Raw genomic sequence first — 26,795 nt, 5'->3', positions numbered from 1 at the left:
AATGTGCACTCTGTAAACTCCTACATCTCAAGTCCTACCCATACAACCTTATCCACTGCATATCTTGCACTGAGGTAGGTCATCCTAGTCCTTTTAAACAGCTGCCTGCTAGTTAAGGTGCATGCACACATACAATCTCTGTCACCCTCGGGGATCAGGACTCAAGATTCTATGCTATGGAAGGGGGAGGAGGAACAACGCATGATGGAGCAGGAAGGTGAGGAGAACAAAGGCCTGAACCAAAGCTTGGATAAGATGTCTTGAACAAGATAATCCAGCAATCTGGATCGTTGTGGGCATTGCGGGCCACAAAACACATGCTAGATTCTTGACTGAGGAGGCCCTGGTTGACCGCTTTGGACCAGAACCCTCTAGCATGTGTACAAGACTTTAGATTATACGAATCTGGAAAATGAATAGGCTATAGTCATGCAATGAACCAGAGACTCTGGATGTATGCCTGGCTTTTCAGGGACGTAAAGGAATGGCTTGCATAATCACTTGACCTGAAGTGTTGCATTACAGGAGTGACTCCTTGCTCACATGAAGCTGAAGCTCATTCTGGAGCTCGTATTGTTCATCTCAGCCACTTCCAGCACATTGTTGCTGTCATTGGTTACAGCCGCGAAACGCACTGTCCAGTTTTTTATGTGCAAATAAACTTTTTTTCAGTCTACAGTAAGTCTTTGGCTGATGATTCTTCAGAAAAGATAACCCTTCCAATACCTTATTCTTTTTAACAGTTTTAATTCATTTTATTGCTTTTTGGGCGCCTCCAACAGGGGGATGTATCAAACATGTATTTGCCATGTCTTTCTTGTTAAAGAGAACCCGAGGTGTGTTTAAAGAATGTTATCTGCATACAGAGGCTGGATCTGCCTATACAGCCCAGCCTCTGTTGCTATCCCAAACCCCACTAAGGTCCCCCTACATTTTGCAATCCCTCATAAATCACAGCCATGCTGTGAGGCTGTGTTTACATCTGTAGTGTCAGTCTCAGCTGCTCTCCCGCCTCCTGCATAGCTCCGGTCCCTGCCCCCATCCCTTCCCTCCGATCAGCGGGGAGGGAAGGGATGCAGGCGGGGACTGGAGTTCTGCAGGAGGCGGGGAGAGCAGCAGACTGACACTATAGAGATAAACACAGCCAGCTCTGACAAGCTGTTTGTCAGCAGCGTGGCTGTGATTTATGAGAGATTGCAGAGTGCAGGGGGACCTTAGGGGGGTTTGGGATAGCAACAGAGGCTGGGCTGTATAGGCAGATCCAGCCTCTGTATGCAGATAATATTCTTCAAACCCACCTCGGGTTCTCTTTAAGATTCGTTAGGATGGAACTGTATGCTGATTTGTTTTCTTAACACAGATAAGGGTCAGTGCTTGTTGAATCCACCTGAGAGAATAGACTGTGGATACCCGGGAATCAGCGCTAAGGATTGCCTCAACCGAAGATGCTGCTTCAACTCCACCATTCCTGGAGTCAAATGGTGCTTCTTCCCCAAAGGCTACAGTAAGTTATTGCAGGCTCAAATATCACTTTTGTATGGAGTCTGTATGGAGAATAGAATGCCTTAAAGGGGGATTGTCAGCCACAAAATCAAATTCCATTTACCCACTGCTCTGTGTTTATTATGTAGTCTACATGCAGTCTGCATTGAAAGCATTCCAATATAATCATAAATGTTTCTGCTGTAATTAATCTTAACTCAGTCAGCCTGGCTCTATTTGGTACATTGCCGAGGAGAGGAAAGCTTGTCCCACGTTCCTGCTCCTCACTGATTGGTTGAGGGCAGTTCAGTGTGACATGAAGCTGAGAAGGGAAATACACCCCACCTCTCTGCAGAAGCTTCTGAAATACGATCTATGCTGTGCTCACATGTGTTTACAATGCAAGCTAGATATGACAGTGCAGTTTCTAGGAGAAAAAAAGATTAGGAGAGAAAATTACATCAGGATTGGCTTCAGTCAGAGGCAGTAAATATGGGAAATGCCTGGAACACTTTTCGCTTTATTTAGTATATAAAATTCACTGAAATCAAAATGTTGACAGTACAATGCATCTGATATGTAAGTAGAACAAGTATTTATCTATCTGTGTCTTTTTTCCTGGGACAGAATGGCTATCCCTGCTGCTTTAATAACTTGATAAAATCCACAGATACAGTGGGTTGCAACAGTATTCGGCCCCCTTGAAGTTTTCCACATTTTGTCACATTACTGACACAAACATGCATCAATTTTATTGGAATTCCACGTGAAAGACCAATACAACGTGGTGTACACGTGAGAAGTGGATCGAAAATCTTACATGATTCCAAACATTTTTTACAAATCAATAACTGCAAAGTGGGTGTGCGTAATTATTCAGCCCCCTGTGTCAATACTTTGTAGAACCACCTTTTGCTGCAGTTACAGATGCCAGTCTTTTAGGTTATGTCTCTACCAGCTTTGCACATCTAGAGACTGAAATCCTTGCCCATTCTTTTTTGCAAAACAGCAGATTAGATGGACAGCATTTGTGAAGAGCAGTTTTCAGATCTTGCCACAGATTCTCGATTGGATTTAGATCTGGACTTTGACTGGGCCATTCTAACACATAGATATGTTTTGTTTTAAACCATTCCATTGTTGCCCTGGCTTTATGTTTAGGGTCATTGTCCTGCTAGAAGGTGAACCTCCGCCCCAGTCTCAAGTCTTTTGCATTCTCCAAGAGGTTTTCTTCCAAGTTTTCCCTGTATTTGGCTCCCTCAATCTTCCCATCAACTCTGACCAGCTTCCCTGTCCCTGCTGAAGAGATGCACCCCCCAAGCATGATGCTGCCACCACCATATTTGACAGTGGGGATGGTGTGTTCAGAGTGATGTGCAGTGTTAGTTTTCTGCCACACATAGCGTTTTGCATTTTAGTCAAAAAGTTCCATTTTGGTCTCACCTGACCAGAGCACCTTCTTCCACATGGTTGCTGTGTCCCCCACATGGCTTGTGGCAAACTGCAAACGGGACTTCTTATGCTTTCTGTTAACGATGCCTCTCTTCTTGCCACTCTTCCCTAAAGGCCAACTTTGTACAGTGCATGACTAATAGTTGTCCTATGGACAGAGTCTCCCACCTGAGCTGTAGATCTCTGCAGCTCGTCCAGAGTCACCATGGGCCTCTTGACTGCATTTCTGATCAGCGCTTTCCTTGTTCGGCTTGTGAGTTTAGGTGGACATCCTTGTTTTGGTAGGCTTACAGTTGTGCTATACTCCTTCCATTTTTGAATGATCAGTTGAACAGTGCTCCGTGGGATGTTCAAGGCTTTGGAAATCTTTTTGTAGCCTAAGCCTGCTTTAAATTTCTCAATAACTTGATCCCTGACCTGTCTTGTGTGTTCTTTGGACTTCACGGTGTTGTTGCTCCCAATATTCTCTTAGACAACCTCTGAAGCCGTCACAGAGCAGCTGTATTTGTACTGACATTAGATTACACACAGGTGCACTCTATTTAGTCATTAGCACTCATCAGGCAATGTCTATGGGCAACTGACTGCACTCAGACCAAAGAGGGCTGAATAATTACGCACACCCCACTTTGCAGTTATTTATTTGTAAAAAAATGTTTGGAATGATACACTTTGTAATGGTCCTTAACGTGGAATTCCAATAAAATTGATGCATGTTTGTGGCAGTAATATGACAAAATGTGGAAAACTTCAAGGGGGCCGAATACTTTTGCAACCCACTGTAGTTAAAGAGACACTGAAGTCTCTTTTTTTACCTTCATTTCTTATCCAGTGTGCATCAGCATTAAATCCTAAGCAGATTCGCTGCATCCCCTGGCAAAACGAGTGATTCATGGCTTAGAAGTAGAACTGCAAAGTCTTTGCGGGTCGCAGATTCTGCTGCTCTGGAGAGCTTTGCGCTGTAGCTCTGCCTCCTATTCAGTCAATCTTCACAGATCTCCACCTCTCCCCGCCCGATTGACTGTAGAGGAGGCAGAGCTATGGCACATGGATCCATCTGAAAATGGCGCCTTTGAATAATGGCGCACGGTGGTGACGCTAATCCGTTTGTCGCTTATCGCTATTTAAAGATCGTTCTTTGGCTCTGTTTATTTTATTGAAAATTAGCGTTAACACACAGAACCCTCTCTGTACCTATACCTAACCCCTAGACCCCCCTGGTGGTGCCTAACCCTAACCACCCCCCTGGTGGTGCCTAACCCTAACCACTTCCCTGGTGGTGCCTAACCCTAGGACCCCTCTGGTGATGCCTAACCCTAACCACCCCCTGGCGGTGCCTAACCCTAACCACTTTGCTGGTGGTGCCTAACCCTAACCACTTTCCTGGTGGTGCCTAACCCTAGGACCCCCTGGTGATGCCTAACCCTAACCACCCTCCTGGTGGTGCCTAACCCTAACCACTTTGCTGGTGGTGCCTAACCCTAACCACTTCCCTGGTGGTGCCTAACCCTAGGACCCCCCTGGTGATGCCTAACCCTAACCACCCCCTGGTGGTGCCTAACCCTAACCTTGACAGTGTTACATGAAATCCATTCACCATTTTGCAGTTAAATAACGTCTGCAGTTTGGCTTGTGTAGGGCGCTATTGATAAATAACGTTACTGTGCGCAATAACGTCTGCTGTTTGGCATATGAACGGCGCTATTGATAAATAACGTTACTGTGTGCCGTTTTTCTTCTTTTTTGCCTGTGCGCCATTATTATGCAGCACTAACGATAAATAGCGATAAGCGTATCTTTTTAATGCGGCACCATTTTTATGCATAGGCGCTGTGCGCCATTATTCACTGATCCCATGGCACACAGCTCTGCCTCTTACAGGAAGCAGAATGATGCGAGTCCTGGAACTTTGAAGGGCTATTTCTAAGCCATGAATCACTTGTTTTGCCATGAGGATGCAGCAAATCTGCGTAGGATTTAATGCTGGTGCCGACTGGATAATAAATTCACTCTTTAATGCATCCAGAGTGATCGACTTGAATTTTTCATAGTTGTAGTTTCACAGTGAAATTCACAGTTACAATGCAAAATTGTTTTCTCATGCCCGTAGACTTCAATGCATTTAGCAAAAATGTATTTTCTCATACCTATACATTTACTACATTTTCACATATATCGTTCATTTGTATGAAGATGGGATATTTTTGCAAAAATTATGGAAAAACAAAAATGGCCATATTTGGTAATTAAAGGGGAACTTTAGCCTAAACAAACATACTGTCATTAAAGTGAACCAGAGACGAAGCACCCTCATGTATTTTACCATAGAAATCAGTGTGAACATTAGAGAAAACATTTACCCTGCTCTCTGTTCCATCCTCACTGCTAAAAGTGTCTGTTATCTAGCTGAGATAAGAATCCCGGACTGAGCATTGAGTCTGGCTTTGCTATAATGACTCAGCTATAATGATTCCTGAGCAAAGCCAGCAGGGGGCAGGCTTGGACTTGAAGACAGCAAAGAACACAGTCTCAGCTATAATTATTCTGTAGCAAAGCCAGACCGACTGCTTAGTCGGGATTCTTATCTTAGAGGTGATAACAGGCAAATTAAACAGAGAACAATGTAACAAAGAGCAGATTAAGGGCTTGATTCACAAAGCGGTGCTAACCTACTTAGCACGTCTAAAGTCTTTAGACGCGCTAACCAGGGTGCTAAGTAGGTTAGCACCGGATTTCTCAATCAGATCGCGCGCTAACTTTGCGCGCGCAAAGTTTTATGCGCGCAAAGTTTTACGCGCGCTAAGTCCCATAGGCTTTAATGAGCACTTCGCGCGGAGCGCCCTGCGCTCTGTGCAGTACGCGCATAAAGTTTTACGCGCATAAAGTTTTGCGCGCGTAAAGTTTTATGCGCGAAAAGCTTGTTTAGACGTGCTAAGGGGGTTTTCACAGGCGTGCTAACAGTTAGCACCGCTTTGTGAATCAAGCCCTAGGTGTTTACTGTCATGTTCCCACTGATTTATAAGGTAAAATACATGAGGTTGCTTCATCTCTGGTTCTCTTTAAGTTAAATTAGTTATGGTAATTAGAATAGATAGGTAATATAATCTCTTACCCACCCTGTTTTAAAAGAACAGGCAAATGTTTGTGATTTCATGGGGGCAGCCATCTTTCTCATGGGGGCAGCCATGTTTTTGGTTGAAAGGAGGTGACAGGGAGCATGAGACACAGTTCTAACTGTCCTGTGTCCTGATCACCCCTCCCAGCTGTGCGCTAGGCTTCAAATGTCAAATTCAAAATAAAAAAAACAGCAGAACGAGAAGAACAACATCAGAAATGCCATCATGCTTTGCACAGCATCAGGGGAAAAATGCCCGGGCAGTTTTCTTCTGTGCAGCTAAAAATGACGCTTGGGTAAGAAAAACAAAGTTCTGATGCTGTGAAACTGATTAAACCACATCAAGCCTTTTCAGTGCTGCTGAGTAGATTTTTAGTCTGGAGGTTCACTTTAAATGTCAAATATATCCCTTAGCGCAAGATTCACAGAATGTTGCTAGAGGTGGCTCTTTCTGGAGTCCCCCAGTGCTCAACTAACGTACAGCACATGGACGGTGACTAGTGTTGGGCGAACAGTGTTCGCCACTGTTCGGGTTCTGCAGAACATCACCCTGTTCGGGTGATGTTCGAGTTCGGCCGAACACCTGATGGTGTTCGGCCTTTTAAGTTCAGGTTCGCCCCGAACTACTAATTGGCCGCCGAACAGGGCCGAACAGGGCCCCTGTTCGGCCGAACAGGGCCCTGTTCGGCCGAATACTGCCCCCCTATGGGGTCGCAGGCATAAGGGGGGAGCATGCCCCGATCGCGGGGGGGGGGTCGGAAATTCCCCCCACCCCCTCCGCTAGCGTTCCCTCCTCTGCCCGCTTCCCCATACAAAAGTTTCAGGAAGTAGCGGTCCGGTGGTAGTGGGTGGCTGGCAGTGGGCGGCACTGTGAAGTGAGTGACTGAGGAGAAGGAGTCCGGAGAGTGACGCGTTGAGGGAGGCCGGGCAGCGGGCAGTTCAGCAGTAGTACCGTACTACTGCTGAACCGCCCGCTGCCCGGCCTCCCTCAACGGTGGTAGTGGGTGGCTGGCAGTGGGCGGCACTGTGAAGTGAGTGACTGAGGAGGAGGAGTCCGGAGAGTGACGCGTTGAGGGAGGCCGGGCAGCGGGCGGTTCAGCAGTAGTACCGTACTACTGCTGAACCGCCCGCTGCCCGGCCTCCCTCAACGCGTCACTCTCCGGACTCCTCCTCCTCAGTCACTCACTTCACAGTGCCGCCCACTGCCAGCCACCCACTACCACCGGACCGGTACTTCCTGAAACTTTTGTATGGGGAAGCGGGCAGAGGGGGAGTGCTAGCGGAGGGGGTGGGGGGAATTTCCGACCCCCCCCCCCCGCGATCGGGGCATGCTCCCCCTTATGCCTGCGACCCCATAGGGCCCCCAAAAGCAGGATGTTCGGGGAGTTCGGGGTTCGGCCCGAACATGCCGAACATTGCGGCCATGTTCGGCGAACTTTCCCGAACCAGAACATCCAGGTGTTCGCCCAACACTAACGGTGACCACCACCAAAATACCAGGTCAGATATTTAGTTGGTGCTTAAAACACAATACATTTATTTCCAAAATTGGTTAAACTCTGTTGCAGCAATACTCATATCCTACGCCCTTATGACAGGGACCCTTTAAGAATAGCAGGCATTTTGTGTACATACAGTGCATACATATAGGTTTTGCAGCGTATCAATATATGCCCAGTCTCCAATTGCCAACCGGTTTCGGCATTCCGCCATTGTCAGGGGTATAGCACGATAAACTGAAAACTTACTATCCATGTTGGGCGAAAATATGTTAGTGGATTCCGTGAAGAAGATTTTTCCTAGATTGCTAAAATTATGAGAAACTTCACAAAATTAAGATTACCGGCAACTATGTAATTACTAATTGCGAAAATTATACAAAAAATTATGAAAATGAAATGACCTACTGTACTAAGGGCCAACACTGCTCATCAGAAATAATGCAGTATGTGTTCCTGAAAGAGGGAGAGAGAGCACAGGGGTTGCAGGAGACAAGGAATCTGATTGTAACATCTACTTTATCCAGGTTATAGCTATGGGCAACTGTTGGTCAGGTATGACAGAAATTTCACATCTCCACTTGGGTCTCTAGGCAGTAGGCACAACACTAACATACTAGATTTGAGAAAAATGAAATATATTACTTCTATTATCATGCCATTTCCCAGCCTTGCTGTATTCTGCACTGGGGGGACTTGTGATTTTTGTACAGATGACATTATTTTGGAACAAACATAAGGATGGACAATAAAGAGTAGGCAAACACATTTTTTAGTTTCTTTTTTATTAAATGTTATCCCATACTGAATTTTTTTATATCTATTATTTTGTTCCACCAAATGAGTTACAACATGCTTACCTGAGGCGCCAGGTGCTATCTGGACATACTGCTGTTGTGTGCTCCTTCCTGTAATTGCCTGATGAAGCGGGTTTGACCTGCGAAACGCGTTGCAACCTTATTTGGAGTATACCAATAAATGTCCCTTTTGTGAATACACAGTTGTTGTGTCTGCTTGTGGGAGGTGAGTCCACCACTGCCTCCTAAGCAATAATTTTAAAACTTTTAAATATTGTTTTTATCCTTTTGGCGCCTCTGTTCTCTACCATAATACTGATTGTATCCACCTTTGGTGGAGGGGGATACCCCTTCTTGTTTTTCAAGCCTACAGAGAACATGCTTACCTGTTCCTTTGCTTTCCCTTGTTGTTTGCAGAGGAGAATCCAAGTGAATGCGGCACTTTCCCATACTTCAGGAGGAACTGTGGCTATCCGGGGATCAGTAACTCTGTGTGTGCCAGCAAAAAATGCTGCTTCAACTCCACCATCCCTGGAGTAAACTGGTGCTTCTACACCCGGTCACAAGGTAAAATGGGCCGGGATTGTACGTTGGCTCTTAGGAGTAGGACAGACCAAAGCCACAGTTGTGCATCTGTCACATAGTCAGTGCTGCTCGTGGTGGGCTGCATTTGTCTTAATGGAGCTTGCTGTTGTGTGCGAGAACGCCATAAAGCAAAGTGCACTAAAAATAAATCTGTGATGCCCCCTCCTGGCACCCTAGGCATCAGCCTAGTTTGGCTAGGCTTAAAGCCAATGGGTACCGCTGTCAAAATAAAAAGTCAGATACTCACCTAAGGAGAGGGAAGGCTCGGTCCTAATGAGCCTTCCCTCTCCTCTCCCGGTGCCTTCGGTGCTGCGCTGGCTCCCCTGTTCGCGTCCGCCGCCGCAGGGATTTCGGAGGTCTTCGGGAGCACTCGGGCTTCCGAAGACGGGCCGCTCCATACTACGTACGCGCAATTGCGTCATAGAGGGTGCTCGCGCATGCGTAGTATGGAGCGGCCGCGTCATCGGGAGCCCGAGTGCTCCCGAAGGCTTCCGAAACATCCCTTCGGCAGCGGAAGTGGCAGTATTTGACCAAACTAGTCGAATACTGCTACGGGGGATCCTGCGCTGGACCGGGCACCGGGAGAGGAGAGGGAAGGCTCATTAGGACCGAGCCTTCCCTCTCCTTAGGGGAGTATATGACTTTTTTTTATTTTTAAAGCGGTAAACATTCACTTTAAAACTAAATAATTTAGGTCGGTAAAGTACCGCATTCAGTATTTTACACTTTTTTTCCATATTCACTAAGATTTCCCGCATGCGGTAGAAGTTCGGTGATATACCAAAAAAACATGCTTCAATTTACTAAGCCCAGCTTTCAGGTTCCTGGCATAAAAAATGTGTGGATTGAAGCAGTTTATCTACCAAGGAAGTCTGATCGGCTGTTTGTGGCCCCGCCTATTTGGACCCCAGTCACCCAAAGACCGACTGTAGCAAGTTTGAAGCCTCTGCCATTAACAGTGTAAGAATGGCAGCAGTTGAAATATTTCCCTTGAAAATCAATAAGTGAATTTTGATTGGCTGTTGTAGGCTCCACCCACTTTCCTTAATCTTAATCTCATTCACCCAGTGACCAAGTGTTGTAAGTTTGAGAACCCTGCGATTAACAGTGTAAGAATGGCTGCAGATTACATTTTCTCATTTAAAATGAATGGCTGAAATTCGATTGGCTGTTTTATGCTCCACCCACTTTTCCTGGATTTGTTACCTCTGTCACCAAGTGACCAACTGTGTGGGGACTCTGGCTTGATTACTGTGAGAATGGCAGCCTTTTCCATTTTTTCCATTGACATGAATGGGTGAAATCTGATTAGCTGCTTGTAGATCCGCCCAGGTGTGCAGAGGGGACACAAGACCCCCAGAACATATCATCCCAGGTAGTAAGGGATCCACATACCAAGTTTCGCTCAAATCAGTCAAGGCGTTTTCGAGTGATAGTGGCACATACATACATCCGATTTTATATATATAGATTATGATGTTGATGCTGCAGTTTATTGCTCACTGCTGCCACAGAAGATCCATAATGTATTTAAACCTGCCTCCCTTCCTGTATCCTCCTCAGATAAGCAGCAGTGCGCAGTGAGCCCAGCGGATCGCAAGGACTGCGGATACCCGGGGATCAGTGACACCGAGTGCTACTCCAGAGGTTGCTGCTTCAACGCCACCATCTCCGGGGTCAAATGGTGCTTCTTCCCGAATGGTAAAGTAAAAATTCAAAGTCTATGACCAAATTGTTACTGAACCCCTGAACATTATTGAAAGACAATTCCACACACGCATTTTGTTTGGACAAGCCATTTTTTGCTATAGAACCCTCCAACGGGCCGCCTGTGGGGGAAGGGGGGGGGGGGTAGAGGGGGTGGGCGGGCGGCCTAATGTCAGGAGGCAGGCAAGGGATATTATATAACATACCAACACAGATCAACAGAATATCATGTTTCCAATATGTGTAATACTAACCAAGTGTTTATACTCATTATCAACTGTGCCTTGTTGTTTAGTTAAGCCAGGCGGCGGATCAGGCAGCGGACCAGGCAACAAACCCGGAGGCGGATCAGGCAGTTCCAGTGGAGAAGGCAACAAACCCGGAGGCGGATCAGGCAACAAACCAGGAGGCGGATCAGGCAGTTCCAGTGGAGAAGGCAACAAACCAGGAGGTGGATCAGGCAACAAACCGGGAGGTGGATCAGGCAGTTCCAGTGGAGAAGGCAACAAACCAGGAGGTGGATCAGGCAACAAGCCAGGAGGTGGATCAGGCAACAAACCAGGCAGTGGATCAGGCAGTTCCAGTGGAGAAGGCAGTGGACCAAATCCAGGTGATTAATACTTAAAGCAAATCTAATGCGTCCAGTAAAAAAGTCAGATACTCACCTCTGGGGAGGGAAGGCTCTGGATCTCATAGTGCCCACCTGTTCCTCTCGCAGTGAACTTGGTCCACCGCTGTCCACCGTTGAAATTCTCCATTCTTTTGTTAGCACTAGTGTCTCCAAGTGCCTCAGAAGATGGGCCGCTCCATACTGCACATGGGTAAGGGCACGTTAGTGTGCCCTTATGCTTGCATGTGTAGTTCGGAGCTACCATCTACATGAGGGCTTACAGTCCTCAATGGCATATTAGACTAGTCCATCGAATAGCTTCAATGGCATTTCTGATTTTTTTTCCCTTTCTTAAAGGAGCAGTGTAAGCTATACTATGCCAGAAAATAAAGACATACATAAATAACTACTTGATCTACTTACATAACAGATGTATTGTACTGTCCACGTTTTTATTTCAGTGACTTCTATATGGTAAAAAAAGAGAAATCTGTTTCAGGCATTTGCCATTTTGATTCCCTCTGACTGAAGCCAATCCTGTTGTCATTTCCTCCCTTACTTTTTTTTTTCTCCTAGAATCTGCCCTGTCATATAGCTAGCTTGCTTTGTAAACACATGAGAGCATAGGCATAAATCGTGTATCAGCTTCACACTGAACTGCACTCGGCCAATCAGTGAGGAGCAGGAAAGTGGGAGGGGAGATGACAAGCTTCCCTCTCTCCTTCTCGTCAGCGATGTTGAAAACAGAAGCAAGGCTACGTGAGATATTACAGCAGAAACATTTCTGAATAGATTGGAGTGCTTGCAATGCAGGGTCGGGTTCCTGGCTGCATATTAAACAAAGAGCAGTGGGTAAATGGAATTGATTTTGTGGCTGACAATGCCTCTTTAATTAATGGGAAAACATCAGTAGATTTCTGCAGAAGTCTGTGAAAATTGAGTATGCCATTTTGGGGGAGGAATCAGTTACTACATAATTGCAATCAGATAATGATAAATTAGCTTAGCATATCGTGCCTGTATATGGCCAACTTAAATAGATAGCTGCAAATATCCTATACTTCTTTCACTGTACTGCAGAGATCGGCACTGGCTTATGGCTTATGTCTTATGTCACATAAAACACAGATTCACTAGCAACACCCCTGGGTGCAACCATCTGTAAATTAAGTTCTTAAAAAATTTCATCTTTGCTCTAAAAGATTATTTTCAGCATAACATCTACTGCCACCATTTTTTTTTATAGCAGAACAAAATTCAAACAGTTAAACACAGCACTGCCTTGCTGTTGCGCACGTCTGCATTCTCCCGCGTGTGCCATGCCGCCCCCCGGTAGCCCAGGGATCAATGAATGGGAACATAGTTCCCTTTCATTGATCTAAGTCCCCGGCAGAAAAACCGATGGCTTCTTTTTAGAGGCTGCTGGCTTTCTGACAAAACAAGTTTCCGGTCCTCTATATGCTTCCTGGAAGCGTGCACTTTGCTTCCAGGGCTGAACAAAAAAAAATCTCACTGTGGTCATCTTGTGGCCAAATAGTCAAACTACATCTATAAACATATTTTAATAAAATAAACTCACATGATTACATTTAAAATTAACTGTTTACCTCCCACACCAAAAATTACCCAACTAAATTTTTTTATGAAAAAAAAATTACAATAAAAAAAAACAAAACCATAAATAGTTACCTAAGGGTCTGAACTTTTTTAATATGCATGTGAAGAGGGTATATTGTGAACATTTTTTCAATTATAAGCTTGTAAATAGTGATGGACGCAAAACTGAAAAAATGCACCTTTATTTCCAAATAAAATATTGTCGACATACATTGTGATAGGGACATAATTTAAATGATGTAATAACCAGGACAAATGGGCAGATAAAATACATAGGTTTTAATTTTGGTAGAATGTATTATTTTAAAGCTATATTGGCCGAAAACTGAGAAATAATGAATGTTTTCAATTTTTTCTTAATATTCCTGTTAAAATGCATTTAGAAAAAAATAATTGTTAGCAAAATGTACCATCCAAAGAAAGCCTAATTGGTGGCAGAAAAACAAGATATAGATCAATTCATTGTGATAATTAGTGATAAAGTTATTGGTGAATGAATGGGTGAAAATTGCTCTGATGCATATAGTGAAAAATACCCTTGGGCTGAAATGGTTAATAAACATTAGCAAGCTGCCAAACTGTGCGGTACTGAGCTGACAAGCAAAAAAAGATGAGAAGAAGCGTTTACTAGATAGGTTTTAATATGTAACTACAGCAGCTATGCAATAAAATGCAATGGCAGCTTTCAGAGCAGATAAAATGTACTTTGGGAATTTGTAAACAGGCAATATTACTTGTACACAAATGCAAGTATGATAACTGAATGGGCAATAAAAAGTAGGAAAACACATTTTTATTGAATGTTTTGCCAGAGTTTTATCTCATTTTAGATATAACAGTTTTGTAACATGTTCTTTCCATACAGGAGTTCCAGGCACATGCAATCGGGCCCCGTGTCTCAGGAGAGACTGCGGATATCCTGGAATAAGCCAAGCTGAATGCACCAAGCGAAACTGCTGCTTTAATTCCAGCATACCTAATGTGATCTGGTGCTACTATTCTGCAGATCAAGGTATTGTGCGCATTGTGCCACCCTCTGCCTACTTATGCTTCAAATACAATGTGCGGACTGGGGATACGGCATACAAAGGGGGAAAAGACGGCTGCTGTACATACAGGGAGTGGAGGGGCAATGCAGCCCATAAAGTGAGGGGAGGGGCAATGCAGCCCATAAAGTGAGGGGAGGGACAATGCAGCACATAAAGTGAGGGGAGGAGCAATGCAGCACATAAAATGAGGGCAGGGGCAATGCAGCCCATAAAGTGAGGGGAGGGGCAATGCAGCCCATAAAGTGAGGGGAGGGGCAATGCAGCACATAAAGTGAGGGGAGGGGCAATGCAACAGATAAAGTGAGGGGAGGGGCAATGCAGCCCATAAAGTGAGGGGAGGGGCAATGCAGCAGATAAAGTGAGGGGAGGGGCAATGCAGCCCATAAAGTGAGGGGAGGGGCAATGCAGCCCATAAAGTGAGGGGAGGGGCAATGCAGCCCATAAAGTGAGAGGAGGGGCAATGCAGCCCATGAAGTGAGGGGAGAGGCAATGCAGCCCATAAAGTGAGCGGAGTTGCCCTACATAAGTGAGGAGAGGGGGATGCTGCACATAAAGTGGGGGATGGGGATGCAGCACATAAAGTGGGGGAAGGGTGAAGGCTGCACATAAAGTAGGGGAAAGAGGGAGGCTGAACATCCAATGAGGGGGAGGGAGTGCTGCACATAAAGTTGGGGAAAGGGGAAGGCTGAATATAAAGTGGGGGAAGGGGGATGCCCACTATAAGTTATGGCCCAATGGTTCCTGGGTGCCGGAAAACCATCAGAGTAAATAGTCGGCAGGCACTCCAGATATAGGATATAACTTAATGTTTATTGCTGCACATAAAACAGCAGCTCAGGCTGCTATAAACACCCGATGGTGCACATCCAGCTTATTCCCCTGCCTGCACATCTGTTTGGCATTTGTTGTCCTTGAGAAAGAGACCCGCTGTAGTCTCGAAACGTTGGAATGTTTTATATGCAGCAATAAAGATTATAGTTTTATCCCATATCTGGAGTGCCGGCCATTCACTCTGATTACTCTTTAACATCGAGTCTTTAGGGACTGAAGGTGTCTTCTTCTGCTTTACTACACTGTCCTCTCTGCCGCAGATAAAGCCCAATGTTCTATCGTGCCGGAAGACAGAAAGGACTGTGGCTACCCGGGGATCCCCGCCAACGACTGTCAGCACCGAGGCTGCTGCTTTAGTTCAAGAATACCCAACGTAAAATGGTGCTACTTCTCCAAAAGCCAAGGTATGGTGAGACTCAACGGATCGGAATATTAGAGACAGCCGAGGCGGATCCGAATACTAGAGACAGCCGAGGCTTTCCCGGCATTGGAGAGAACATGACCAAATATTGTCTCTTCTTCAGAAATTGAGATTTGTTTTAAGGTGGCCACACACGATACAATAAAATGATCCGATTTTACAGTAATTCGATAAAAACGATCGTATCTCCCGAAAAAATCGAAAGCTTTTTTTTCATTCGACTGATTTTCCGTTTTTTCGATTTTAATCGATCCGGACTGCCAGATATTTTTCTTCAATCTTTCTAAAGATTGTATGGTGTGTGTTGGATTGTCAATTTATTAATATACACACCCTAGCAATTTTGTTAGAGTTTCCAATCATTTTTATCATAATTGGGGGGAAAATTGAACATAGGTGTGTGGTACATTGGTCATATTTTTGAAATGTTATAATCAGTCAGAAAAATTGATTGCAATTCTTAAATTGAACATATATTTAAAACATTGTATGGTGTTTGGCCACCTTTAGTCTTCAGACCAGGGCCGTAACTAGAGGGGAGCAGCCACTGTGATCACAGGGAGCCCAGAGCTGTGGGGGGTCCAAACTACTAACATTCCCTTCCTCCAATACAGGGGTCCATCCTTCACATCAGGTGTTTCTGTGGCTACACTTGTTGTATGACACTTATGAGATTTACCCCAAGGCCGTGAAGGGCATCAAGGGGAGGTAAGGGAAGGGGTGTAAACATTGGGGGGCCCCATCAAAGGGTTGCTGGGGGGCCCATGAACTGTAGTTATGCCACTGCCTATCCATTTGTTAAATCAGCTAAATCAGTCATATATTAAATTTGCATAACTGCTACTCTGTGAATAGTTTAATTTCTGTTAGTGAATTTTTGGCAATGTGAATTTTATAAATATCAGTTTGTTTGTTTTTCACAACAGCGACCGCCACTTATAAGTGTGGCGTCTATCCTCATTTAAGAAGAAACTGTGGCTACCCCGGCATCAGCGCTTCTGAGTGTGCCAGGAGGAACTGCTGCTTCGATTCCAGCATCCCCAACGTCAACTGGTGCTTCTATTCACAGACACAAGGTACATAACACAGCAATAAACTCTGCTTAAAGTACCCCTGAACTGAGAGGGTATTTGAATAAAAAAAGTTATCGCTGTGTGACTGGTGCTGCGACATATGTCCAGCACAAGTCTCTTGTCTGCACCCCCAGAGGTCCCCGTTCTAGTCAGTCAAAATCTCTGACTAGACTGGAACGTTGAATCTGGACGGGGAGGATATGGCAGTTATCCTCCCTGATCACTCTCCCTTAAAGAGACACTGTAACATGAAAAAGTTCCCCTGGGGGAACAAGCCTCAAGCCTCAGAAGTAGGGTAATAAAGGCCTCTGCTCAACTTTTAATTGTAAAAAGAGATGGTAAAAAAAAGATGTTTTTAATAATGAGCCACACTGTTGGCATGCATTTTTAATGTGCTGTTGAGATGCCCTGGGTGCTACCAATGGTGCTTGGTTCAGAGCTGTACATTAGTCATAGTTCTGAATAGTTTCTATGAATAGTGACAAGTGCACCTGGAAACAAAATATCTGCCCAGCAATAACATTCTGTGCATGTTCTTCATTGTCTCCAATCCAGACAACACTCAGTGCTCGGTGAGTGCGAACAGCAGGGTAGACTGCGGATATCCCGGGATCACTGACACAGAGTGCCGCTCTAAAGGATGCTGCTTCAACGCCTCCATTCCTGGGGTTAAATGGTGCTTTTTTTCAAAAGGTAAGTATTATGAATAACCTTATCCTCTTGTATCTGTACAGTCAACTAGACAGCATAATGCTGGGGATGCGGGTAGGTCTAGAGCGCCAGGGGCGTAGCAATAGGGGTTGCAGAGGTAGCGACTGCATCGGGGCCCTTTGGCCATAGGGGCCCAGAGGGGCCCTCCTTCAAGCAAAATATTAGCTCTTTATTGGCCCTGTGTTGATAATAATCACTTCTATAGATGCTTAAAATAGTAGTGATCATTAACAACCTGCTTCTCATCCCCTACTTGCACCTCTGACACTGTGGAGATCCTTGGCAGGTGTTGTTGCGCCGTATCAATTGTTATGTATAGAGTGCTTGGGGGGGGGGGCATGTAAAACTTGCACCGGGGCCCATAGCTCCTTAGCTACGCCACTGTAGAGCGCGCAAAAAAAGATTAGGGTTGGGACCCACTAGGGCATTTTTTGGCACTGTTTTGGGATCGCCGACAAATGCCGGTGATTCCCAAAAACTCTTTGCCAAAGTATTTTAATGGGACGGAACCCACTAGTGTGATTGGGATTAGGGGTAATCCCAATTGCAGGACATGTAGTAATTTGAGTGCTCTATGCTAAGTATATAAGATTGTGCAAAATCTGCACTTTTTAAAATCAATTTTGCAGCACTTTGGGGGACGAGCGATTGCACTTTACATTAAACTTTAAAGTACTTACCGGGTGTCAAATGTTCGGCTTGCGTCCGTAGCCACGCCCCCTAAAGGGAGCGGTCACAGGCGCTTCTCTGATTGGTCCTAGAGAAGCACCTATTACCGCTTCCTTTAGGGGGCGAGGCTACGGACGGTAGCCAGACATCCGATACCTGGTAAGTATAATAAAGTCTATTTTTAAAAAATGCAAAAATGCAACCGCTGTCTAGTTACAATGTACAGCGCTGCGATCTACAGCAGCTCTGCACTAGGGACAGCCGTGTCACTCGGCTGTCCCCTAAACAGCAACAGGAGCGACCGGCTATCATAGGCTGATGCCTATGACAGCTGATCATGGTGATTGGCTGTCGGGGGGAGGGAGGGCTTAAAATAAAAAAAAATGTAAATTTATTTTTTCAAAAAGACAAATAATAATAAAAATAAACATTCTGGGAGCGATCAGAGCCAACCAACAGAAAGCTCTGTTGGTGGACAGAAAAGGGGGGGGTAATCACTTGTGTGCTGAGTTGTACGGCCCTGCAGCGAGCCCTTAAAGCTGCAGTGGCCTAAATTGTAAAAAATAGCCTAGTCACTAGGGGGGGGGGGGGGGGGGGGGTGTAAGCCTATGGTCCTGAAGTGATTAATACCTTGAGGGGACAGAAATTTCCAGGGTGGTGTGAATCTTATTACATCTGCCTATTTGTCAGCGGTTCTCAATAACTATCGATATGGTGCAGTAGAGGTCTCCTCCCCCAGCTGGTTGGCCTGCTGCTATTGGCCATAGCTCACTGTGTATGCAAATAAAATGTGTTCTGGAATGCTATAACCCCATGACTTGGCTGCAGTATGGATCTGTGTGTGACCCGTGTGTGACCCGTGTGACCTGTGTGTGACCCGTGTGTCTTCTCTATATCAGGTAACACTGAGTGCTCTGTGGCTCCTAAGGAGAGACAGGCCTGCGGCAAGCCAGGGATCAGCGCTGCCGATTGTCAGACCAGCGGCTGCTGCTACGACTCCAACCAGGCCGGCGCCCCAGCGTGCTTCTCCCGGAACAACAAATAGAGGTGAGCTCTGCAAACTATGGGGCAGTCTGTCCTCTGTCTGAGGACTGCTCTTTACTGTTCTTGAACTACGGGGCAGGGAACACACTTGACAGTTTTCGTACGCGTTTTCTGCACAGAAAAACTGAGAACTCATGTTAATCAATGGGCTACTTTACACTTAGTGTGTTTTTCATGTGCAGAAAAAAAAAACATTCTGCATCATGATTCTGCACATTTTGTCAGTTTTCTGTATTAATTACATCAGCTGCTGTGAAAAAAACCTGCACATTTTTCTGCATAGAAACACACTTAGCGGTTGATTCGTGATATGCCAGCACACCTTCATACCTCCCAACTTTTTGAGATGAGAAAGAGGGACATTTAAGCCACACCCCTGCCACACCCCTGATCACGCCCTCACCACGCCCCTAGTCACGCATACCATAAAGATTTTATACGAAAAATATGTTTTATGATTCAAACCACACTGGTCCTTTCTATCCTGGTTCATTTTCCTTCATATTAACATTTTTAAATTAGTAATATATCAATTTAAAAGATGGGAATATAGTTTAGAGTCAAACACAGTTTTCAGTAGAGAAATACATACATTTACATAAAGAGGGACAAAGTCCTGAAAGAGGGACAAATGAGGAAGAAAGTGGGACAGAGGGACAGGGCTCCCAAAGAGTGACTGTCCCTCCAAAAGAGGGACAGTTGGGAGCTATGCACTTTATCAAAGATATCACACCTTATCAAACTTAACATGCCTTATCAGAGTAGCGTAGCGAGCGCTACGAACTTATGCCTGCTAATTGGCAATGGCACTCGTCCTGTCCTGAGCCCCTGCGGCTTTGTAGCGCTCGCTATGCTACTTGTAGCGCTCGCTATGATAAGGCGTGTTCACTTTGATAAAGGGCTTGATTCACTAAACCATGATAACTGATATCAGTTGCATGTAACATTTTTTGCGATCGCAAATTTCCATGTGCAAAAGCTAATTTACGCTTGAAACGGGCCGTGTTTGCGTACGAAAAACGTTACGTGCATTATAACTCGCGCAAAACACGATCGCAACCGTGATATCAGTTATCATGGTTTAGTGAATCAATCCCAAGGTGTGCTATCTCTGACAAGGTGTGAGATCTCTGATAAGATGTGCTATCTCTGATAAGGTGTGATATCTCTGATAAGGTGTGAGATCTCTGATAAGATGTGCTATCTCTGATAAGGTGTGATATCTCTGATAAGTTGTGCTATCTGTGATAAGGTGTAATATCTCTGATAAGTTGTGCTATCTGTGATAAGGTGTGATATCTCTGATACGGTATTCTATCTCTGATAAGGTGTGCTATCTCTGATAAGGTGTGCTATCTCTGATAAGGTGTGATATATCTGATAAGGTGTGATATCTCCGATAAGGTGTGATATCTCCGATAAGGTGTGCTATCCCTGATAAGATGTGATATCTCTGATAAGGTGTGCTATCCCTGATAAGATGTGCTATCTCTGATGAGGTGTGCTATCTCTGATAAGGTGTGATATCTCTGATAAGGTGTGATATATTTGATAAGGTGTGCTATCTTTGATAAGGTTTGCTATCTCTGATAAGGTGTGCTATCTTTGATAAGGGGTGCTATCTCTGATAAGGTGTGATATCTTTGATAAGGTGTGCTATCTTTGATAAGGTGTGCTATCTCTGATAAGGTGTACTATTTGTCATATTACGTTTTAGTGAATCAACCCCCTAGTGGGCAGAAAAATGCGCGCAGAATACTGAAAGACAAGTGTGTTCCCTGCCTGAAATAACATTCCCCTATCTTTTTTTTTGTTTTGTTTTCTTTTTTTTACAATTCCCCTATCAAAGTGCATTTCGTAAAACTCCAAGGAAAATCCGCCTTTGTTAAAAAAATAAAATTGCCAGAAATATGGATCATTTCTTCAGGGGTCTATTTGCAATTTAATGTTATCAAAATGATCCATTTAAATACATTTTAGGAAATCGATTCCCAGCAGATGTATTGAAACCAGATAGAAAGAGTAAACAAAATCGGCACTAGTTGCTGATGGCAAACAGGTGGGGGTTGGTGGTTAGTCTGATGTGCCTCCGGACGGTTAGATTCAACAAACACCAGGGAAATAAAAAGAAGAATCTGGGCACCATCAACTGCGATCACCACACTTTATTTCATCCCCACAGATAAACAGATACAGGTGAAGAGGGCGGATCTGTCAGCTGTTTCGCAAGCAAACACGCTTGCTTCCTCAGAGACATTGATGTATTGAATCTGCAAGGATCGATGCCGATAAGTGTATGGGCACCATTATACAAAAGACATGTAGTCCTGTACATTTTATAGCTTGGGAAAAATCTCTCCTGGGATGGGAACATTTTTTTGCTTCTATGGGTTTCTTATACAAGGTTATGGTAACCTCTTGTGGACAATATGCATTATCGCAGGCAGTAAAGTTTAAAAGACACCTGAAGTATGAGGGATATGGAGGCTGCCATACAGGTATTTATTTACTTTAAAAAGGAACCTGAGGTGTGAGACCTATGCAAGCTCCCATATTTATTTCCTCTTAAAGGGTACCTGGACCGAGTAAGATTATTTAAAATAAGCACATGATGTACCTGCAAATAAATATTACATACTTATCTTGCCATCAGTTCCTCTCAGAAGCTCACCATTTTCTTCTTACAGTGATCCCTTCCAGTTCTGACAAAATGTTGTCAGAAATGAAATATACCAGTTGATGTCAGTTATATATCCGTTGCTGTCAGTTACAACTGAAAGGACAACAGATGAGCAAGGTAATGCCCATGTTTCCCTATAGTTCAAGTGGGCAATATTACAATTTAACAGTGTGCTGACCAGGAAGCTGTTATGGGGTAAAGGCCAATTTCAAAATGGAGGGCAGAGAATTCCATTGATCACAGTGGACAAACAGGAGGCAGGAGAGGAGAAAGAGATTGAGGAGTAGACTACACAGAAGGTAAGTATGAAGTGTGTATGTTTATTTTGACTTTTCATTTTCAGTTCAGGTTTGCTTTAAACAATGCCAGTTGCCTGGCAGCCCTGTTCATCTTCTGGCATAAGTAGTGTCTGAGCAAAACCCTGGAACAAGCATATGGCTAATCCAGTAAAACCTGAGTCAGAGATCCTGATCTGAATCACACACCTGAAAACAGATTACCATCATCACTATTAATGAAGTATCTTTAAATGTGCCACTGGGGCTTCCCATTGGCATCCACAGCACCACTTGAGCCATAGGGAAACATGGACATTACCTTGCACATTCAATTGTAACTGACAGCTGCTGATATATATCTGACAGCAACTGGCATATTTCAGTTCTGACAAAATATTGTCTGAACTGGAAGGGGCCACTGTAAGAAGAAAATGGTGAGCTTCTAAGAGGAACTGATGGCAAGGCAAGTATGTAATATTCATTTGCAGCTACATCATGTGTTTATTTTAAATAATTTTACTCAGTTCAGGTTCCCTTTAAGGATCACAAAAAATAGTTTGATCCGGTGCACAGGTCGTTAGTAATTAGTTCACCCAGTTAATAACTGGGGAAGGCATTGCCCACAAAACAATTTGCCAGCCAGTTTTGCCAGTTTGGGGTAGAGGGGAAGCCAGTTTATAGGAATATGTGATTTGGATCAATTAAGATTTTCATTTTTATAGTTCATTGAGTGGCGCTCATCAATTTTCTTACACATGTTATGCTAGAAAAATAATTTTACAAAAATACCTTGTAGTTTTTGAGAAAACTGATTTTCTAATTTGGTTTTTAAACTTAGAAAAATGGTTAAAAAACATTTTTCCTTTGCATTTTTTAAAATACATTTTCTCAAAAACTACAAAGTCATTTTGAATTTTTTTTTGTTTTGTTGCCACTATTCCCCTTAACATGCGTAGCAATTTTGGCAATGATAGCATGTATGGGGGATTTGCTATTACGCTAAAATGCGAAATTACGGTTGCTGATTACGTATATTTCGTATGTACCGGTAATTGAGAATAACAATGAAAAATTAAGATTATGTGAAATCTGTGTTCATCACGGTTTATGAAACGGACACTGAATGTCAGCACACGTCTGAACTATTTGAAAATAGTATCGGTGAAATATCCACTGCTTTGTTAAAGAAAACCTGTAACGAAAGAAACCTCCCCTGGGGGGTCCTCACCTCGGGTGGGGGAAGCTTCCGGATCCTATTGAGGCTTCCCCCGTCCTCCTCGTTCCCACGGCGGCGGCGATAAAGCTCCCCAAACAGCAGGGATGTAAATATTTACCTTCCCGGCTCCAGCGTAGACGCGGTATCGGCTCTCCGCCTCGGAGATAGGCGAAAATCGCTGTTGGGCCGCTCTACTGCGTAGGCGCAAGTCTCCAGCGCAGTAGAGTGGGTCCAAGAGAGATCGGCTATTTTCGCCTATATCCGTGCAGAGAGCCACAACAGCGCCCCCACTGGAGCCAGGGAAGGTAAATAAATCAGCGCTTATCAGGCTTGTCGAGGGAGGATTCCGGGACACTTCGGGGGAGCCAGCGCTAGACTGCCCGCAGCTACAGGGGAGGGGGAAGCCTCATTGGAACCCTGAGGCTTCCCCCTCCTGAGGTGAGTACCCCCCAGGGGAACTTTTTTTTGTTACAGGTTCTCTTTAAAGTCCATAGGATTCTAGGCAACACTGCTACCCTTAGCAACTTAACTATAATTACTAATAAATAAAAAACATGACACTTCAGGCAATCAAAGGTTGTGACCATATTTATTGCTTTTAAAATGCCTTACTTAATTGAAATCTATAAAACTTTATGAATGATAAACTTTAATTAACATAACATATGTACATCAAAACCAGTTGCTCATCTAACCACCACGGTCCAGATAAGTTTTCATTTAAATAACACCAATTAGGGGAGCAGGAAAAAAGGGCGCCGGCTGAGGGTGGACGAAAAGGGCAGCGTCACAGACTCTAATGCAATTATCGTTAATATGGCGAAAAAAGCAGAAGAAAGGGCGCCCTATAAATATCGTTAACAACATTAGAACATTACAGTTTTTGAAGTATGTTATCATTTTAGAAGCTTGCAACGTTATAGTTTTTGTCATATTATTTTGTTTGTATGTACAGATTTTCCGTTATCAAAGATATTATTGTTTCTTTGTGTAAAGGGGTGTTTCTGCAGAGGGAGTGGTTAGGGTTAGGCACCACCAAGGGGAGTGGTAAGGTTAGGCTCCACCCGGGCGATGGTTAGTTTTAGGCAACACCAGGGGAGTGGTTAGGGTTAGGCAACACCAGGGGGGTGGTTAGGGTTAGGCAACACCAGGGGGGTGGTTAGGGTTAGGCACCACCAGGGGAGTGGTTAGGGTTAGGCAACACCAGGGGGGTGGTTAGGGTTAGGCAACACCAGGGGGGTGGTTAGGGTTAGGCACCACCAGGGGAGTGGTTAGGGTTAGGCAACACCAGGGGGGTGATTAGGGTTAGGCAACACCAGGGGGGTGGTTAGGGTTAGGCACCACCAGGGGGGTGGTTAGTGTTAGGCACCACTGGGGGTGGTTAGGGTTAGGCAACACCAGGGGGGTGGTTAGGGTTAGGCACCACCAGGGGAGTGGTTAGGGTTAGGCACTACCAGGGGGGTGGTTAGGGTTAGGCACCACCAGGGGGGTGGTTAGGGTTAGGCAACACCAGGGGGGTGGTTAGGGTTAGGCACCACCAGGGGGGTGGTTAGTGTTAGGCACCACTGGGGGGTGGTTAGGGTTAGGCAACACCAGGGGGGTGGTTAGGGTTAGGCACCACCAGGGGAGTGGTTAGGGTTAGGCGCCACCAGGGGAGTGGTTAGTTTTAGGCAATCTCTATGTGAGATTAGGGTTGGGTTAAGCTGTATTGTTAAATTACGTAACAATTTTTAACGTTAATATCTTTTCGTTATTATCTCCCGTCTGTTTTTAAAACTGTATTTATCGTTAGCCAAGTTTGACGACGCTTTTTATCGCTATTAAGATTTCGTTATCCACCTGCGCCATTTGGTTATCCAGCCGGGCCCTTTTTTCCTGGCGCCCTTTTTTCATGCACGCCCAATAGGACCCCAGTTAGGAGTAACACTTGTCCACACCATTGGCATGACTTACCACATAAAGATTGACCACAACGAACTGACGACTCCCAGGGAGCGGAGGGAGGTTGTCCTTGGTCACTTAGAAAAAAAGACAGCTGACCTGCCGAACGGACCCTCTTTATATACACATAACTCAACCGTGATTTGGTGCTGCAGCATTGTATAAACCCAGCAACACCTGGCAGAAAAATCTTACCTACTTAAAGCAACCAATCTGGTAACGTTTACCTAGCTGACTCAGCATTCTTCTATACATAACCTGTACAGAGGGCTGCAGCCAATCAGCAAAGCCCTCTCCACAGAGGGATCCATCTGAAAATGGCGCCTGTGAATAATGGCGCACGGTGTTGCCGCTAATCCGTTTGCCGCTTATCGCTATTTAACGTTAAAGCCTTATTGTTATTTAGCGTTAAAGCCTTATCGTTGTTTAGCGTTAACACACAGAACCCTCTCTGTACCTATCCCTAACCCCTAACCCCCCCCCTGGTGGTGCCTAACCCTAACCACCCCCCCCCCCCGGTGGTGCCTAACCCTAACCACCCCCCTGGTGGTGCCTAACCCTAAGACCCCCTGGTGGTGCCTAACCCTAAGACCCCCCTGATGGTGCCTAACCCTAAGACCCCCCCCCCCAGTGGTGCCTAACCCTAACCTTGACAGTGTTACATTAAATCCATTCACCGTTTTGCAGTTAAATAATGTCTGCAGTTTGGCTTATGTAGGGCGCTATTGATAAATAACGTTACTGTGCACGATAACATCTGCTGTTTGGCAAATGAACGGCACTATTGATAAATAACGTTAGTGTGTGCCACTATTGATAAATAACGTTAGTGTGTGCCGTTTTTCTTCTTTTTTTCCCTGTGCGCCATTTTTATGCAGTACTAACGATAAATAGCGATAAGCGTATCTTTTTAATGCGGCGCCATTTTTGTATGCATAGGCGCTGTGCGCCATTATTCACTGATACCCCACAGAGAGAGAATTATGATATTTACCTCATGAAATGGGAAACCTGAGTTACCTCGGGCAGGATTGCCACATACCCATGTAGGGCCTGCTTTATACCATATGGCCCTTGTCATTCCATGAAATGGACCATTTTCAATGCAAACGTGAAACAACCCTAATGTATTTCAAATGGAGGGTGGGACAAAATGTCACCTGTGTGAGGACTGATCTCCATTCTGCTGAGTTTTGACATTTGTATATCATAGTAAATAGTAGGCAAAGAACACAACTTACCTCTTCTCTTGTTTTGTCTGTTTCAGGTCATCTTCGTGGTACAACAGGAAAACCCGTAAAACTTACAGCACCTTAACACAATAATCTTCCACAAGAATGCCAATCACCACTGAACACACACCCTTGTGCAATCCGTGTTTTTACCCAGATAATACATCAATAAATTATTTTGTTTGTGCCGTAACTCTGAACATCGTCATAAAGATTATCCTATGTTGTCCTGAAATCATCAACTGTTTGACTACCAGAGAGTTAAACAAAACCTGTATCAAAGATGTAATTATTATATGAAATGAGTGTACAAATATAATGATTGAAAAGGACCTGCCTGCTGTCTGTTTTCTTTTTTATGGCCTGTGGGTTCTCTTACTGAAGGTGATATTTCTGACCTGTGTAGGGGGTTACAGGAATTGTGCCTTTGCCTCTGATTTCCTCAGTATATGCGAGAATGGCTCAATAGCAATGATGAGCAGGGGTGCTCGGATACCCCTTTTCAAAATCCGAATTGATCCGGATACCCAGATATCCGGTTCCGAATCGGATATCTGAATCTGAACTTTTTGCTATCTGAGTAAACTCCGATATCCGAACCCGATATCCGGATAGAAAACCAGAAGTGACCTGAAAATGGCTTAAAATGCTTCCAAAAGTCTCTTCAAATGGTCAAAATCCCTTTCGGAGCGCGCTCTCTCTCTCTCCCTCTCCCCCTCTCTCTCTCCCTCTCTCTCTCTCCCCCTCTCTCCCTCTCCCCCTCTCTCCCTCTCTCTCCCCCTCTCT

The 26,795-nt window shown here is 44.7% G+C and overlaps 1 protein-coding gene across 1 annotated transcript; it reads left to right on the top strand.

Annotated features, from left to right (window-relative positions):
* Positions 1-204: 204 nt before the first annotated feature.
* On the top strand, positions 205-26,233 carry LOC137545278 (integumentary mucin C.1-like). Its single transcript, XM_068266392.1, has 11 exons — positions 205-217; positions 1,361-1,504; positions 8,763-8,912; positions 10,494-10,631; positions 10,933-11,247; positions 13,730-13,876; positions 15,005-15,148; positions 16,092-16,241; positions 16,794-16,931; positions 18,518-18,665; positions 26,045-26,233. Exons 1-10 carry the CDS (start codon positions 205-207, stop codon positions 18,661-18,663), a joined length of 1,485 nt encoding a protein of 494 aa, XP_068122493.1. The 3' UTR covers positions 18,664-18,665; positions 26,045-26,233.
* The last annotated feature ends 562 nt before the right edge of the window (positions 26,234-26,795 follow it).

Source organism: Hyperolius riggenbachi, chromosome 2, assembly GCF_040937935.1.
Source record: "Hyperolius riggenbachi isolate aHypRig1 chromosome 2, aHypRig1.pri, whole genome shotgun sequence".
Taxonomy (NCBI): domain Eukaryota; kingdom Metazoa; phylum Chordata; class Amphibia; order Anura; family Hyperoliidae; genus Hyperolius; species Hyperolius riggenbachi.
This window is presented reverse-complemented; position numbering and strand designations above follow the sequence as displayed.